The 18,590-nt window shown below is 42.2% G+C and overlaps 1 protein-coding gene across 6 annotated transcripts in view; it reads right to left on the bottom strand.

Moving 5' to 3' along the window:
- The window catches only part of LARP4B (La ribonucleoprotein 4B), an 87,837-nt gene extending 69,703 nt beyond the window's left edge, over positions 1-18,134 (bottom strand). For 4 of the 6 annotated variants that reach the window (XR_003429239.1, XR_003429238.1, XR_003429240.1 and 1 more), the window contains exon 1: positions 17,383-17,503. Coding sequence is in view for 1 of the 6 variants with exons in the window: in XM_027089253.1 (XP_026945054.1) it covers positions 17,383-17,487 (105 nt within the window). In the remaining 5 variants the exon portion in view is untranslated. Of the gene's footprint in view, positions 1-17,382; positions 17,504-17,872 lie in introns of those variants that run through there. The other 2 variants (XM_027089255.1, XM_027089254.1) reach the window with 2 other exon arrangements.
- Between the last annotated feature and the right edge of the window lie 456 nt (positions 18,135-18,590).

The raw sequence follows: 18,590 nt of genomic DNA, 5'->3' as shown, positions 1-18,590 counted from the left end.
TGCAACGATTATTCTAAGTACTTTACATAGTACTAAATTAACCTTAATTCTGTTAGGTCTCACGGCCACCTAGCAGACTGGGAAACTGAGTTCAGAGGACACGCAGTCAAGGCCACAAGGCTAGTAGGTCCAGTGAGCTGGGTCACAGGCACCTGTGCAGGTAGCTCACCCTGTCAGTCCACACTAACGGGCACACGCCCCACTGTGACGGGGCCTCAGACGTACCTATAGTTTCCTTAGCTGCTCTTCGTTCCTTCTTCCCTTTTATGGTAATATTCATTTTCTACCAATGTGCAGATTATGATTTTGGCACTTAAAATAAGCGGTTTAAAAAAAAGAAAAAACATGGTGCCTAAATATAAGCCAAATACTTCATCTTTCTTTACCACAAAAAGTGATCTGATTCAATGTCAGAATAAAAAGTAGAGTGTGGAGAGATGATACACTGCACCTTCCTGGGGAATTTTCAAGGGTAGAGACAATTTTTGCTTTATGAGTTGACCTTAAAAGGTACACATTTCACATAAGACAACTCTCCACTATATGGGTGCCAAATACAAAGCCTCTTTTCTGAATCTAAAAACATTCTGAAGTCAGGAAGTCTGGACAGACTTCCCCCCACGCTCTGTATTCACTGAACCCTTGAATACTTCCAGACCTTTCTTTGCATTCTGTTCTCCTGGCCTGGAACGCTCCTCCCTCCTTCCCGAAGGCAACCTTAGATTCCCCTTCTCATTCCCTTCCTCACGCACCACAGCCTCTCTGCTCTTTACAGCAGTGACCATACATGTACCTCTCCCTTACCATCCTTAGTTTCTCAAAGGTATCCATGTGCTTCTTCTTAGTATGTATAGGACACAACAGGAAAATATATCCCACCAGTGATATATTACAATTTACCCCAAAGAGCTTCGTTTTGTCAGTAACACTCAAATACATATGGTTTTACTATCCCGTTGCCTAAATACTCTTTCTGCATCTGCAGCCACATATGCTAAGGTCTCTTCTAACGCCTAATAACTGTGTGTGATCAAGAGCAATGAGTTAAGGAACACAGCACAAGCAGAGGAGATGGACGATCCACGATGCTATCACACAGACATATGTTCTAAGAACTCCAGCCTAACAACTGGAATCATTTTACAAAAAAACAGTAAATATTCAACTAGAAAAGTAAACACAATTTTATCTATATATGAAAAATAGATTATTAGTAACTTCAGAGGTTGTCTTAATTAAGTAGTGTGTGACCCCTTTGACAATCAATTAGAAAAGTTAAAATCTGTTACTTTCAATGTCTAACCATACTTTTTAGAAAGACAGTTTACCTCCCAGACATGTGAAACTAAATAATCTCATTAGAAAAAGACAAAAATGGTCAAAGAAGCTAAATCAAATCATCAAAGCACAATTCTAGCATTTTGGGACTGTAAGGATGTGTGTTAAGAATTGTACCTTAAATATTTTATGAACTCAATATGCCCCACTCTAGATAAAGAGGTGTAAGAAAATCAAACACCACAATGGGAATGACAGTTATCAAATACTTGTCTCCTACTGCCGGCTGGGCTGTACTGTTTACCTCACAGCTGTCTGCATCACCCTACAGTATCTGAAGTGCATATTCCTGTCTCACAGCAGAATAATTCATATTGGGGCATATCAGCTTATGCACCTTCCACAGCACCTTACACAGATTATATCCTCAACTGAATCTGTAGGCCTGAATAGTGGGAACATTTACAGAGCAATAGACGGCTGTCGCCAGGAAAGCTGTTACTCTAGCTCTTTTGCTTTTTAAGATTCAATATCTCTATGACAGTCCATTCTTTCCACTGAGTCTTCCTACAGTGATGATGAATGAAAAGAGCAATCCAATCTCAGTGGAGTAGTTGTTTAATTACGCTTTCAAACTGGCACCCAGTATGGAAATACGTATTCCTAAGCAGATGCTGCCAATAAACTGATATTAATTTTTAAAATTTCCTTTTATACATGCATACCTGTGCTTCTACTGAAAAAGACAGTAGGAGGAAAAGGTAACTCTTTTTCATAGTTTGATCTGGTTCTGCTCCTAGGGAGGGCATAAAATCAAACACAACATGCAAAAACTTATTTCTTAGCCAAACAGGAATGGGAAAGTATCTACATGACACATATACCATAAAAATTACATTATAATTTTTTTCTACTAATTGCTTCCAATTTAGATCTTTACTAGATAATTCCACACAAAAAAGTGAAAAAGGTCCCTTGCAGCTTTAAGACTTATAATTGGTTTATGACATATTATCTTGCCCTGGAGAAGACAAATATTTGAGAAGATTATTTTACTAGGTTATAAGGAACCCTAAATAAACTATTATTTGAAACAAGTAAAGCAATATGAAAAAGATTTTAAAATCCTTCTCTTACTTTGCAAGTGGTCGTAATGGCTGTTTTGTAAAATTTTGGTAAATGTGAGTGCAAAGGTGAAGCAGAGAATCACATCCTTAGAGATATAGCCTTTCTGCCCTCAAAGTATAACCTCTTGCTCTTATCATGAGTTGCTCCTTTTCCAACAGAAGAGCATCTCCTGAAACAGCCACATATTTTTTCACCAGTGCAAGCTTTGCTAATTGACACATCTTTCTGGACACGACCAGGAAGTGCCAGGGCCAAACTGGCAGCCTGCACAGGACACAAGGCAGCACGTCCACACCACTCAGCCTAATGTGGAAGGAGTACGTATGCCAAGAAATACTTTTATTTTAACAAAGATATTCAATTTCATAGTTCGAAAGCTAATGGTCCTGAGTCCAGCCTGTTTAGAATGTATTCTGACCTCCATTCATCTGTTTATCAGCATTTTTTCAGTAAGAACTACTTCCCAGGTTGAAAGTGAGGGCCCCCCCACGTGCCAGGTGCACAGGGTCTGGCCAGCAGTCTGCCAGGCTGAGAGCCCCCCTATACCTCTCCTGCCTCACTCAGGCCCCCTCACTTCCACCCCCAAGTCCTTCTCACATCAGTCTGCTCACCTGCTGCAAAGGCCCTTCCAGCATGAGCGCCTGCGCCTCTTATTCACGTGTCTCTGTTCTCAGACACACACTAACCTTGCTGATAGAAAGCTGAACGTGTCTATAGTCCAGAGCAGGAAAAAACAATCACTGCTGACCTTTCATGCATAATATCACCCTTTGGACAAAGAGCAGAACTGCTTCATTCAGTATCTTTCATAATTTATTTTTACCTTAGGGGACTGAGCATATATAGGTTTTTTTTCCCTGAACTATACAGCTTTGTTACTTTCATTTTGAACATGTGATCACTTTCTTGAGATTATTGAAACTCTCCACAAAAATCACTTTCTCTCATTTACATTTGAAAACAAAAAATGCTGACAGCCAAATATACCAATAGTATACACTTGTACCTAAAGTCTGAACCAATACCACAAAAGTGTCTTTCAAGAGACCCAGAAGCCCTCTTCAAAAATAAACTCTAGACAGTACATTTCTTCAACTCTTTTTATGGGAAAAAGTCTCTATTCACCTCACCCTTTTAATGAATCTTGCATTTTTTCAAGGACTGCCTATCACGTTCTATTGTGCTTTCCAATTTATAATCACATAACTACAGTTTTTCAGTTGAAAGAGCACAATACTCTTTAACCTGAAGAGGAAGACGGGTGGGGGGTGGTGAGCAAACTTAGAACTCAACATTTTAAAGAATGACAGAACGTCAGAGCTGGAAACATCTTAGAGGTGCTTTAACCCTGTGCTGCTCAAACTGGGACATGTTTATTATTCCTAGGAGGGCGCCACAAAACCAGAACTAGAGGTGGCACGATTGTTCGAAGTTCTGGAACCATATACAAATTCAGTGATTTAAAAAAACTGTACACCTGATACTGACAGAATATTTTCACTTCTTCATCCTGTAACAGACCAATTTCTTAAAGTACTATCAACATGTAATTTTCAAGTATGTTAAATTAAAAGAAAAGCTTTGGGGCTTCCCTGGTGGCGCAGTGGTTGAGAGTTCGCCTGCCGATGCAGGGGACACGGGTTCGTGCTCTGGTCCGGGAAGATCCCACATGCCGCAGAGCGGCTGGGCCCGTGAGCCATGGCCGCTGAGCCTGCGCGTCCGGAGCTGTGCTCCGCAACGGGAGACGCCACAACAGTGAGAGGCCCGCGTACCGCAAAAAAAAAAAAGAAAAGCTTTGCTGTGGGGAAAAGGTACTTCTGATCTACATTAATCAACTAAGCAATAAACCAAAACAAAGCAAGAACATCTTGAATATGTAATGTTTCTCCAAAGGAAGGACAATGAAATTCCCACAGGGTCTGCAGAGCTCCAAAGCAGTAAATAGCTGTATTTGATGCAACAGATGGCCGTAATAAATAGCGCAACCTAACTTCCTCAAGCCCCATGTACAGCCCTATGGGTCTTCCCTAAAATCTTGTTACCTGACATGCAAATCATCTTCCTTAAAAATTAAAAGCCACTTAACAGCTTTATAAGTAGCGATAAAATATGACTTATTTCAAGATCTACGTTAATGTGCATCTTTCCTTTCCTGAATTTAGTATTTCTAATAGACCTATATTTCTTAGCACTTTGGTGAAAGGGAAATATTCCATAACAACTATAATCTTATATAGCTCTTGAAAACTAGACCTCAAAAGTCGAGGCAAGGAACCCAAATACATACAACCTGCACCTAAGACAACTTTTAAAAACTTCATGAAAATGAATGAGTTTTTCTCTGCAGTTTCTATATCAGAGAAGGTTTAGAGAAAAAACTACCTGTTAATTGTAAGAGCGCTGGTCATTTATCTGTGGTCTGGATCCCATTCCCTTCTCTTTTCCTATATCTTCAACCTCTTCCTCCTGTCCCTGTCTAAACATGCCCAGCCCGTGCTGTCTCCAAAGGCAGAGCACAAGGGAGGGAGAGTGGAGACAAGAGAAGCAGAACAAAACCAAGTGACTGGGGGGGTCCTGGACCAGATGCAGCCTCTCCAAGGACACTGTTCCTTCCAAGACGGCCACTCGCCTGCCTGACACTAGATGGACCAGAAGGCGGCCTCTGCAAGTGCTCTCTTCCTCATGTGCCTGCTTTTCTGCTCCTCCTCTCTGACCCTCCCTGGATGCTCTCTCAACCTATGTGACAGGAAGTAACTGTATAGTAAGGGAGGTGATTCTGAAACCTGATACATGAATCCTGAGCCACCTGAACTTGTATATACTCATCACTTGGGCCTTTTTCTTAGACTGAGTTAGTCTATTGGACATTCTTTTATTTCTTTCTCACCTAAACCACATCCTAATGAATCACCTAAGACTTTCACTTGTTTCCTTAAAGTACAACTTAGATACTTAAAAAATAATCTGAATGGTGCAATGCTTCTAGAATAATTATTCCCCAATTTTTTATAGTTGTCATATCCATCTACCTAATTTAATAGCAGTTTTGGTGATTTGTTTTTATTGAGACACTCCAAAGTTTTCAAATTAGTTTTCCTATGATAACTGTTTTGTACTATTTTTATCAGTTTATATTAGTTAAATGATCTACTAATGAGTACAACTGCCCTGAACAAACTCGGGGACAAACTTAATTGGCTTGTGTAAGCAAACAACTCAACTGGTAGGAAGAGGAACAGAGAGAAAACAAAGAGCAGCCCACCAGCCCCAGCACTTTGCTGCCCACATGTAGCTGGTTTTACCAGGAGGTCATCACCTGGAGCTTCTACCTCACTGGGCCTTCTGCTCTCAGCTTTTCCTGATTTCAGTTAACACCATGTGTTAAATTTCAGTGCATCTAAGCAAATATCTGGCAAACATTTTTTGACCTATGGATTCCTCAAAATCAACCATTTAAAAAAATCCATTCTCATATAAAACAAACAAACAAAAACTGACAATTCCTCAATCTCAAGGAAAGACAGTACATCATCTACCCTGCTGCTCTAACCAGAAACCTGCAAATAAATTTCTAACCCCTTCTCTCACATAAGCTTATACCTCCTCACCTCTACTGTCACTAAACTGTTCCAGTAACCATAATCTTTGCACAGAATGACTACCTCAACCTCCTAGGTCTTCCCCGTCCCACCAATCCTTCCGCAGAATGACACTCCTGAAACAGGAGACCTGCATCCCACCCTCAGCATACATCCACCATGCAGGCACTCAGGACACTGGGACACCAACCAGCCAGCCCAGCTGGAAATGTCACTCCCCATGCTCTCCACAAAGCCTGAGTTGCAAACCCTTTACACGCAGCAAGGCAGCCATCTCTCCAGTACTGGGAGGGTGGGAAAGTATCTACTTTCTTGACCGCTGTATCCTGATACAGTACCCAACAGAGCATAATCTCAGGAAATGTGTTTAATCATCTCATCTTTCATGCACTAAACATGTGGGAGGAAATTCCTAGTATTTAAAATATAAAGCTCAGAAAATGAGATGACTCCAAGTGAAAGCTTCTGTTGCTGAATATTCCAAATGATGTGTTAATGTGGGAAAAGGCAACATTCTTAGATCACAGTAAAATTACTTTGAGTTCACTTTCATTTTATTTTAGATACTCTCTAGGTTTTGTATATGTGTGTACATGTGTGTACATACATGTAAGTGTGCACTTGGGATCTGAACATACAGAAGAGTTAAATACAAAGTGATGTTGGCAATAAAAAATTACATTTAATTATCAAAATGACAACTCACAGAAGAAACTCCTAAGCAGCAAACACACAAAACCTATTATTTGTACTGAAAGTAGAGGTCAGGACTTCCCTGGTGGCTCAGTAGTTAAGAATCCGCCTGTCAATGCAGGGGACACAGGTTCGATCCCTGGTCCAGGAAGATCCCACATGCCGCGGAACAACTAAGCCCATGTGCCACAACTACTAAACCTGCGCTCTAGAGCCTGTGAGCCACAACTACTGAGCCCGCACGCCACAACTACTGAAGCCCACGTGCCTAGAGCCTGTGCTCTGCAACAAAAGAAGCCACCTCTTTGAGAAGCCTGTGCACCTCCAAGAAGAGTAGCCCCCGTTCGCTGCAACTAAAGAAAGCCTGCACGCAGCAATGAAGACCCAACACAGCCAAAAATAAATAAATTTTAAAAAAAAGAAAGTAGAGGTCAAAGATCCTTCTGAAAGTATGCTGAAAGTTATGACTCCTTTCACTGGAAAAATGGACATACACTAGAAATGTTAAACACAAACCCAGGAGCTCAAGGATTCCCTCCTCACCCCAAGTCCACCTATGACATCAGGCTGGGCATGGGATGAGGACAGTAAGAGCAGGGACCCCCACCCAGCAGGTGGTGAGCATTTTTAGGGCCTGTCAGCACAGAGCATGTGCTCAAACAAGTGCCAGCAAACAACCAGGCACCGGCTCCAGGGAGCTATGAAACACAGAGATCTCCCACTTTGCCAAAGTTTGCTTGTACGAAAGGCCTATGTTAGTACCCGTTTTTGCTAACCAAGAGACTTGAAGAGAACTTTTGCTTTTGCGAAAATCAAAAATGGCGGCTTGGCAGCTTTCTGCGTTCGTTTTGCAGCAGTTACAGAGGCATCGCTCACTAGAGCAGTGAGAGCAGCCTCGCTGAGCTTCTTCCCCCGCCACACTCAGCATCTCAGCACCCAGCCAGCTGGCTGTGAGCTGCGTCTGTGAGCATCTGGGCTTTACCTCCATCTATTCTGTGCCTCCCTTAACAAGATGTGTCCTAAGGTAACTGCTTCTTTGCTTTATACCATTTTGGCTTATGGAAGGTTCCAGAGGAGTGCTCCACTTCCGAATAGGACAGCAGGGACACCCGTACCACATTGTACTCAGAAAGTAACAGCCACTGAGTCCAAGCACAGAACCTAATCACGATCCTCAAAGATTAGGTGTGACAATTGAACACGCTTTCATGTTTTCCAAAATGACTGTGCAAATCAGTTAATATTAAAATACATCAAATACCCCCTAACATGAAGCATTCCTTACAAAAGTGATACCATGTTTGAAAAAAGAATTTATGTTCCACAGTTATAATTCAAAAGCATGTACTACTTTGGATAATCTTTCAATTTGATATTCCAACATAATACCATCTCCATTTTGTAAGTAACTGGATCACAAGTCCTAGCCCACTTAGGATTACAGTTCAACAGACGATGAAACTAATAACATCACCATAAAAGTTCCAAGCCAACTATGAGGATCAGAATCAGCTCCAATAATTTTGAATTACTGCTCAGCAAGGTAAATGACCTTCTCTCAGACTTCTGTTGTGGGCTACCCCTGACCTCAACAATCATCACTATAAAACAACTATTAAAACTTTCTAATTAAAGCCAGCATTTCTGATGATTAGCTATGCTGTGTTTATTGCTCTCAAATCTATCAGGTTACTGGACCTAAGACACCTTTATGCAAGACACCTATGCTTTCTGAGAATTGGGCACTATTCGCAGTGGACTTGGAAACAAGAAGTTAGGCAAATTCCATTTTCTGCTCTTCTCTCTTGTGTGATATAAGGTACCTGTCTCCAGGCCTCAGTTTCCTAAACAGTAAAACAGATGTTCCTAAACAGTAAAACAGATGTTCCAAAGAACAAATGGGGAAAAAAGCAGCAAGGGCTTTGGGTCACCTGAATTACAAGTCCAATACACTGCGGAGGATGACCTGCGCTCAGGTCTCCGTTTAGGAAAGCTGCAGGCTGTGGAGGTGTGAAATCACTGGGCACACGGCAGGAAGGAATAGAAACAGACAAGGCCGAACTGAAGGCCTGGAGAGGTGCTCAGAGCTCTGGAGCCCGCCCTCCTCTTCACAGAAAGGTGGTGGGTGTGAACACAGGGGCTGCTGCTTCCAAAGCCTGAAGGCAGAGCCCTGCACCGGGGTGCGGATGTTAAGGTCTAAATGCTTTAGGAAGGAAACCACTGAATTTAAATGAATTTTCCTTAGACTATTTCTCAAAGACGAGTCTGAATATATGATACAGACAAAAGACCTGTTAGCGCCTTCCTAAGAGGAAGGATTTTAAATGGATTAAAGCTAATAGGTTAAATTATCTAAAATGGCAAACAAAACCCTTAATTTTCCTGGAATAAAAACATTAATTCAATGTTTTAAAAAGCACAGTTTAATGGCTGCTTTACAAATCTGCTTTAAAAACATAACAATAAAATGCTGACTTAAAATTCTATAGGATACATAAAACTAACACTTTCACCAATTTCAATTTTTCTTTTGAAATTCCACTGTTAAGGGTATAACTTGAAAAGTATCCTACTGAGTTCTATTAATAGTGGACCGAAGTTATAGTCCTCACTCTGCCACCAGCCAACTAGCTGTATTTCTAATTAATTTTACTTCTGTGGGTTTCAGTCTCTGAATCTTTTGAGCTCTAAAACCCTCACACTACAACTGTAATACTACACAATTTTTCTGGCAGTTATTTTCAGAAACTATTATCAAATCTCAGTTAATAAAATAATGTAGACCAAAACTCAAAGTCTCAGAAAATAACTTACTTCAAAGTGTTATTTCATTCACACCAAACATTACATGAATAGTCAAAAAGGATAAAAGGTTTCCCTCTCAGTCTTATAATTCCAGGCAGGTAACAACGGCACTGATAAAAACAAACTACTCGGGCTTCCCTGGTGGCGCAGTGGTTGAGGGTCCGCCTGCCAATGCCGGGGACGCGGGTTCGTGTCCCGGTCCGGGAGGATCCCACATGCCGCAGAGCGGCTGGGCCCGTGAGCCATGGCCGCAGGCCTGCGCGTCCAGAGCCTGTGCTCCGCAGCGGGAGAGGCCGCAGCAGTGAGAGGCCCGCGTACGGCAAAAACAAAAACAAAAAAAACCAAACTACTCCGTGTAACTGGATTAAGGCTGATTACGTGTATTGTTAATTATTAAACACTTAGTACACTTATTCTTCACCAATTATCAATAAACCTACCTAACCTCACCCCCACGCACCAAACTGTAAATTGGAAGTTAATGATCTAGCTTTCATTTGCCCCACTCAGAATATTACCTAACATAGCAGTCCCTCCCTATCCGTGGTTTGCTTTCCATGCTTTTGGTTACCCAGGGTCAACCATGGTCCAAAAATATCAAGTGGAAAATCCCAGAAATAAACAATTCATAGGTTTTCAATTGCGCGCCATCTGAGTAGCACAGCCCAATCTTGCACTGTCCCACCCGGGACGTGACTCAACCCTTTGTGCAGCTCGTATCCCGCCCATTAGTCACTCAGCAGCCAGCTGGCTATCAGATCAGCTATCACAGTCTGGCAGTGCTGGAGTTCAAGGGACCCTTATTTTATTTAATAATTGCCCCAAAGTACAAGAGTAGTGATGCTGGCAATTTAGATATGCCAAAGAGAAGCTGTAAAGTGCTTCCTTTAAGTGAAAAGGCAAAAATTCCTGACTTAATAAGGATAAAAATTGTGTGCTAAGGTTAAGATCTATAGTACGAACACTGAAAATTGTGAAGGAAAAAGAAATTCGTGCTAGTTTTTCTGTCGCACCTCAAAGTGCAAAAGTTATAGCCACGGTGTTTGATAAACGATTAGTTAAGATGGAAAAGGCATTAAATTTGTACAATAAGGTACTTTGAGACCACATTCACATAACTCCTATTATGGTATATGGTTATAATTGTCACATCTTATTATTATTGTTAATGTCTTACTGTGCCTAATGTATAAACTTTATCCTAGGTATGTATGTATAGGAAAAAATTATATAGGAGTTATGGCACTATCCGCAGCTTCAGGCATCCACTGTGGGAATGTATCCCCCACAGACAAGAGAGGACCGCTGTAATATGACTTGTGGCCATACAGTGAATTTGGGAAAACACCTGATCTACGGTTTTTTATCTTGAGCTGTAATCTTGCGATTTCACGAAAAACTTAAAACTACATTAACAGATTAAAAACCTCCACAATGACAATCAAACACACTCTCAACATTCTAAACTTCAAAGAACAGTATGCTAAGAGTGTCCATGACTGAAAATACTAAAATTTATGGTCATTTTAGGATCCCAAGCCACTCTTTTGTAGGAAAACATTTCACTCTAAACTGAAAGTTTCGCCAGGTCACAGAGACTTTCAAATTCTATCTGTGTGCCTGAATGCTTCTGCAATTTTATTTGGTGATCCTATTTTCTACTTCCGGTCCTTTCATGTTTAGGATTAGCTCTCCTGCACTGAGCCCTGAAAGATAATGATTTCAGCACAATAAAGGAAAATTTGTCAATGTATACAAAGAAATAGGAAGAGCTGTGAAAAACTAAGGGCCACACGCACAGACAGCAAGTACTACGTATGAGCTGCTTTAATCACTGCATCCTTCTGTCCTCACCAGCTGCCCTTCCCCTGCCTAGATATTTAAGGTGTGAAGAAGCAAACACTGCTGACTCATAGTTACTCACTTGTACAATGGTCTGTACTCCAAGGGAAATGGTCTGTACGAAGGGAAACTAGAAATAGCATTCTAGTCTGACACCAAACATCACTGGAGATACAGATATGAATCCAAAAGGAACATGGACCTTACAATAATGCCAGAGAAAGGTTTATCCCAAAAGGTTTCCACACTGAGCTTCTGCACTAAATGACAACCAGCATACCATAAAAGTACAAGCAAAGATCAAATGCTTTTGCCTTCTAAATACCCAGATTTTTAAAAGGCAACTCTCTCCATGGGGACTTCAAGTCTGCTTTTAAAGGCTGCTGTTATTCCCTGACCATGGGAGTTGTGAGAAGCCAGGCAGCAACGGATTACAGTACATACTATATGCAGTGTGCTTATGACTCACACTCACTCACACACACACACACACACACACACACACACACACACAGTTGACTCAACAACACAGAACTGTGTGGGTCCACTTAAACACAGATTTTTTTCAATAAATATGTACTACAGTACTACACGACCCAAGGTTGGTTGAGTCCACGGGTGTGGGACCACAGATACAGAGAGCCAACTGGAAAGTTCTATTCTTATTTTCAACTGTGCAGAGGACTGGCTCCCCAACCCCTCCGTTGTTCAAGGGTCACCTGTACATGGCAAGGCAGAAATTATACAGATGGTAGAATCTCAACAATGAAATACAGAGACATATGTAATCAACAAACAGAAATAAAAATGTTCAGAAAGTATTAAGTATTTAAAGAAGAGGTTTTAAAGGACTTGTTTATTTCCAGAAAAAAATATTTGAAAAGGGAATGTTTAATATATTCAGAAAGAGATAATAATCGAGGCAACTTGTAAATCTATATCCAACTGGTCACTATGTTTTTAATCCTTATATTTTCAAGCTTTGACAATAAAACAAAGCTTTTTGAAATCTGAAAACAAAATGTTCTCATTTTTCAGAGATGTTTCTAAAAAAGGAATCTGTTAATTAGTCTGCCTTAATAAAAGCTGAAATAACAAATATACTTTATACTTTAAACAAGTATACTTTAAACAAGTGACAAATGCTACCAGGTTTGAGGCCTATTTTTAAAGTATTTTTTAAACACACATGATTATGTGTAATACAAATGAAAGGGGTTCTAAGCAACCTATTCTTCATTTAGACCAGGGCTTGGACTGTTCCACTGTGACAAACACAAGTGTAAGCAAGAGAGCTTGCCACCCTGGGGCCAAGTAAAACCAGTCTGTATGCATCCATTCCTCCCCTTCGACACAAGTCTCTGTAAAGCAGAAGGATTGCATAAAAAGGCAATTCTGGTCTTGGAATACTCCTGTTTCAAACCCTCTGACTGCTTCTCACTGTTCTTAGGATAGAAAGCACAATTCTCACCCATGCCAGGAGCTCCAGACCCTGCAGGACCCCGCTGCTGCCTTGCCCACCCCATCCCTGTCGCCAAGCCTCTCTGAATCAGTTCCTAGCTCAGAGTTTTTGCACCATTATCCTCTGCCTAAAAGGCTCCCTCCCCTTGCCCAATCCCTCAAGGTCTACATGACAACCTCCCAGCACAACATTATCTGTTTGTCTCCCTGACTCAGTGGACAGAAAGTTCCAGAGAGGAGGGCAATTTTCTCTTTTGTTCACCATTACAACCCTGGGATTTACTCATCAATTATTTAGTGCATACTGTTTTCTAAGGTCTGGGTTCATAGCAATGAACGGAAGAGACAGAAACCCTCAACTTCATAGGGTTTACATTCAAGTACAAGAAGACACAAGGTACGTAAAATACAGAAATTACATGGCATGTTATAACGTAGTAGTAAGTGCTACAAACAAAAATAAAGCAGGGAAGGGAGATGAGGGATGTCCACCACACTCCACACTACAATAAACTCGACTGTCCTAACGGGACGGCTCAAGGAAGCATGGAGTGGAGAGTCCTAAAGAAGTTTCACGTACAGAGGGTTCAAGAGTCCAAAAATGCTGGTCTACTTTACTTTAAATAAAACAATTCACTGTCTTAATTCCTTCTAGACCACAAGCCTTAGAGAAAAGTTCTGGTATCATTCACCTTTGTACTGCTAATGTGTGGTTGATCAAAAATACCCGCTCAAAAAAGGAATGAATGAACTCTCCTCTTTCCTCTCAGTGGCCCTGCTCTGCACGAGGTCATGGAGCAATGATTCTCAAAAGGGAATAAAAAATTGAAAAATCCACTGAAGTTTAAAAATACATTTTCACTATTGTAATTGCTTTGTTTTTGGCTAATATAATTTGTTTTCATTTCAAAGCAAAATAAAGAAGGTAAGAAATATTGTTATCAAAAGGGGCACATTTTTAAAGACTGAGAAAGAATATCATCTAGAGGTCACGTAGTTAAATCACTCCACCTAAAATAGTGTACGTGCTAGATGTAGCTATCAAGTCAGTTAACATTTTGTAAGTAGAATTTTTATGCATTTTCTATTGCATTCTTTTCAAGTAAAAATTTGCATGTTTGTTTATGAAAGCATGCAAATAATTCCTCTAAAACTGAGGTGGGAGGTACCTTATCCCTCTAGTGAAACAAAGTTTCCTCAACATCTGTAGTGCAACACTTGGCCCCGGGCTGGGCAAAGACATTAGGGACATAAAAGGATCTTGCCCACAAGAAGCTTACATTAATTAATTAGTGCAATGCGTTGGGGTGCTATGGAAACAGAGAAGCACTCAGCATGACATTAAAAATTACGGCAAGCATTCCTGAAATACCTTTTTAAGGATGGGTTAAGGAGCTAAGTCAAAAAAAAAGAAGAGAAGACCTTCAATTCCAGGCAAAGGAAAGAGAGAGCTAAGACAAGGCCATGGTTTTGGGAAGAGGACTGTGGCCAGAGCAGGCCAACCAAAGGTGGCCCAGCCGGCAAGGAGAAGGCAGAAGTGGCAAGGCCCCTGGGCACTTCTTAGTTAGGCAGGGGACAGTCACTGAGGAGTTTTTACAAAGGGCCTAACAATCAGGATATGCCTTTAAAGCAACCTCTCACTACAGTGTGACAAAAATGGTGTGTGTAAATAAAAGAGCATTTTATTTTTATCACACAAATAAATATCACCCTAATTTATCAATTTTTAAGCCAAAACTTTTGCATATCAGATTTCAAAAAGAACATTTTCAGTGAAGACTAAGTCTCACCTCAAGGATTATCAAATTTAAGTTAAATAGGAAATGTCCACCATGTTACAGAATGCACTCTGTGGCCCAGGTCTCACTATAGTAGGGAAGTAGGTCTGACACTAAAGAGGAAACCAGACCATGACAGAAGGCACAAAAGGGGTGGCATCACTCACCTGCAACCCTTCATGATTACACAGGAACCATGACTGCTTCTCCAAAAAAATGATGAAAAAGTTTATAAAGCACTGAAGGAACAAAAGCTTTGGGGTGGGGGAGGTGAGAAGGAAGGAAACATAAGCTGACTTAATCATTTTGCCTGATCATAAGGAAGACATTTACATGTGGGAAAAATAAAGCGCTAGAACATTAGGGAAAAAAATTTCCATGTTGGAAATATCCTCCTCCTTTCAGTAAGAGAACCTAATGGTTATCTACCTTACAATTCCACATTCTAATAAAGAAATTCATTTTCTAATCAAGATAACTCCAGAAGTAGAGTAGCTCCAAAGATACCAACAAGTGCAACAATTAGGAGCAAAAAGTTCAAACTGAACTAAATTAAAATCAGGTCTGGTGAGTTTAACCCTCTCAGAAGGCAGTGTGCCTCCTTTACTAGGTACTCTAAAATTAGCTCTTACAGAAAAAGGAGAACTCTTTACAGGAATAAAGTTTTACAAAGGAGCATAAGCGACCAAGCCCTGTAGCAGTGTCTGTTTCTTTTAACAATGTACTTTCCATAAACACAACTTCAGTGCTTGTTTTCTTCTCTCCATTATTAAAAGGTTGAGTCAATGGTCTTATAGGAGGAATTACAAGAATATACATGATTTTCTTGCATTTACCAATCGGGAAAAAAAAATCCTTAAATATGAGAGAACCCTGCAAGAGTACAGCATGTGTTATGAAAGCCTATTTGAAACTTGTGCCTTAAATATTAAGACGAAAACAAATGGAATTTAAAGTAATATAGCTACAGAGCTTTTTGCAATCTCAAGGGACAATCATAAAGAAAACACAAGTTACTAAAATTAGAAGACCTAGGTTATAATCCTAGTTATCACTACAGAAAGTATGAATTCCAGCAGCAGGACACTGAAATTAACAGTGAAAGGAGTTTGTCAGCCACTTGGTTGGTAACATCAACTACAGCTCTATCATTGCAAAAACTTGTAATATTGTTGCAAATCTATGTTAAGCAGTGGGGCTACTTTAAAGCACTGTTTATTGTTATTAACATTAAAAACATGATGTTCCCACCTTGCACTTAGTATTTTGGAACTGTTTTATGATAGATATATGAAGACTGCTTCATTAAAAACAAGTGATTAAGTAAAATATTTGTTTCCACAGATTTTAAATACGTATTTGTCTAAACATGTGCTTATCTGTGAAAACCATATTAATATCAATAATTTCTCCAAATCTCAATTTTTTTTAAAGTGCAATTCCTAGGAAACTTAAATAAAATCAAAATCTTCCCTGAACATGTTGCCATTTAATTTTGGCTACTCTTCAACAAAACACGTTAAAATAAATGCCAAGAAACTTCTGTTCTCATATTATCATCCATTTTCTCTCTGGCTCCTACTCAAATATAGTATAAATCCTTTCTCCAACTACACATTCTGTCCTCAGACCTGCTTTCTCTGCCCAGATACATGTGATAAAGAAAAAAAAAAATCTGTTAATAAATTAAAACTGACATTCACTAAAAGAATATTGAAAACAGTAATACGGTAAACACCAGTTTCAAAATTCTGAATAAGAATCTGAGTAATTAAAAAAAAGAGCAAAAACAGCCAACATCAATATGTTACAAACAGTCCAATGAGGCTGATGTTATTATAATCCTCCTTTTAGAGATAAAAAAGTGAAGCCCCAGAGGGTAATTTCTAATCAATAAGAAGCCATGTCTCTCTTCACACACCCACTTTTTCATCTTACAAAGGCAACACACATCAACTTTTCAAAATACAGGATGAAATTTATTTCTAACTAAACATAAGTTTCAAAGCGAAGTACACAAATCAAACTTATGGTTGAATAATAAACTTGCTAACCTGATGCCTTTCATAAAGTATTCCACCTTAGCAACTCAAGCAAACTTACATCAAGCGATTTCGTAGAGCCTGATTATAAAACTGCCCTTCAGAATATTAAATACAGAGAAAAGTTGACAAGCCACAACCATTTCAACTTCTGTAAATTAACCTGACTGTATATTAGAGGGAGCCAGGCAGGTGGGGAAGTATGGAAATTGCACACTGCACATATTATCTGACCTCCAAAGAAATGAACGTCACTCTTCCCCACTGTGGTCTTTGAAAACTACAACTCAGAACCTATTTCAAAAGCATTTTAGATACTTAATACAAAATAAGAGACCAGCTAAATGTCATGAGAAAAACTTTAAAAACAAGAAAATAACTTGTATGCTTACAATATTCAAGTTGATATTATCTTTTTCTAAAAACCCTCACACTACCTGATTTCCCTGAACAGTCCAGGGAACTCTTCCCATTCCTTCAGTTATCCAAAACTTCAAACTTCCACTTAACATTTAGGGCAAGTTACTGAGCAGCCAAAGAGAGGGTCTCAAACGCACAGGATAGCTACCCTACAGATAATCTTCTCAAGTTTCACCTCAGCCTAAATTAAAGACCGTTTTATGTAGAAATGAGGGGGAAGACAAGATGACCTGCACGGAAAGTTGCAATACAAAATTACAGTGAAGTCTGAACAAGTCTTAAGTTTTACATTCTGATTGGACACGACTGAAAAGCAGGTGGTAAGAGATTCCTGACCTGCCCCTTTCTCGAACACAAGGCGTCTTTAAAATTTTTTCTTAATTCTTCCAGAATCTGCCTCTGCTCAAACCTCTCTGAGGAGAGCGGGACCGTCCCAAGCATACCCGGAGCAACAGGATCCTACTTCCTGGTCCGAGTGACCCGGGCCCTCCCCACCCGGCCGGCCGCGGTCCCGGGCCCGGACGGAGGGCAGGGCGAGGCCGCCGCAGTGCGGGCCGGACGGCGGTGCTGCCCGTACCCTACCCCTGCCCCGGCCCCCGAGACCTCGGCCCGGCCCTGGCCGGCCCCAGCCCTGCCCGCCGCCCCGGTCCGCACCCAGACCCCTCTGCCCGCGCCCCGGCCCGGCTACACTCGCTGGGCCCTGCCCGGCCGCGTCCTCCGGGAAGATGGCGGCCCATGACAGGCGGGCGCGGCGCGGGTCCGAGGCGGAGGCCGGGCGCGACGCGGCGGGAGCGGAGCAGAGCAGCCCGCCCGCCGCCGCGCTCACCTGTCAGCACCGCCGCCGCCCGGCCGCCGACCGCCGCAGCCCCGGTGCCCGGCAACCGCGCCACACGCGGACGGGCCGTGAGGAAGGGGCGGAAGCAGGGGCGCGGCCGGCCCGGACGAGCGGCGGGGGTCGGCGCGGCGCGGACTGGCGGCGGGGCGGCGGCAACTCTTTCCCGTTTCGGGCCGAAAAATATCTCAACCTCGCGACTCCAGCACCCCAACGCTCCTTCCCGTTCGCATGAGAACACACAGCTCCCGCTTCCGGGCCCCGCCGGAAGTCCCGCCCAGCGCGCTCCCGCGCCCGCGCGCCCGCGTACTCACCGCCTGGTCCGCCGACTGGCGCTCGGCGCCCTTACGTCATGACGGCACGGCGCCCTGATTGGCCTCGCGCAGCGCCGGGCCCGCCCCCTCCTCCTGGCCTCTCGGTGCTCGTGCCCCTCCCGGCGACGCCTGTGATTGGTGGGGGCGCGCACGCAGCCCCACCCCGCGCACGCTCTCCGTACCGCCCCCGCCGCGACCTGAGGAGGAGGTGCTGTCGGCTGGGACCGCGACTCCTGCCCACTTTAGCCGGTGACCGAGACTCCCGCCCCCGGCCTCATCCCGGGACTCCGACCCCCTCACCCCGGGATCGCGACCCCCGTCCACCTCGGCCCAAGACCCCGACCCCTCCCTCCCCTCATCCCGGGACCGGACCCTCCCCGGGGCCTTCTGGCCATCCG

Source organism: Aethalodelphis obliquidens, unplaced genomic scaffold, assembly GCF_003676395.1.
Source record: "Aethalodelphis obliquidens isolate GAN/ISIS:26980383/991018 unplaced genomic scaffold, ASM367639v1 scaffold65, whole genome shotgun sequence".
In the NCBI taxonomy this organism is placed as follows: domain Eukaryota; kingdom Metazoa; phylum Chordata; class Mammalia; order Artiodactyla; family Delphinidae; genus Aethalodelphis; species Aethalodelphis obliquidens.
The sequence above is the reverse complement of the archived record's forward strand: the minus strand, read 5'-3'. Positions and strand labels throughout refer to the sequence as shown.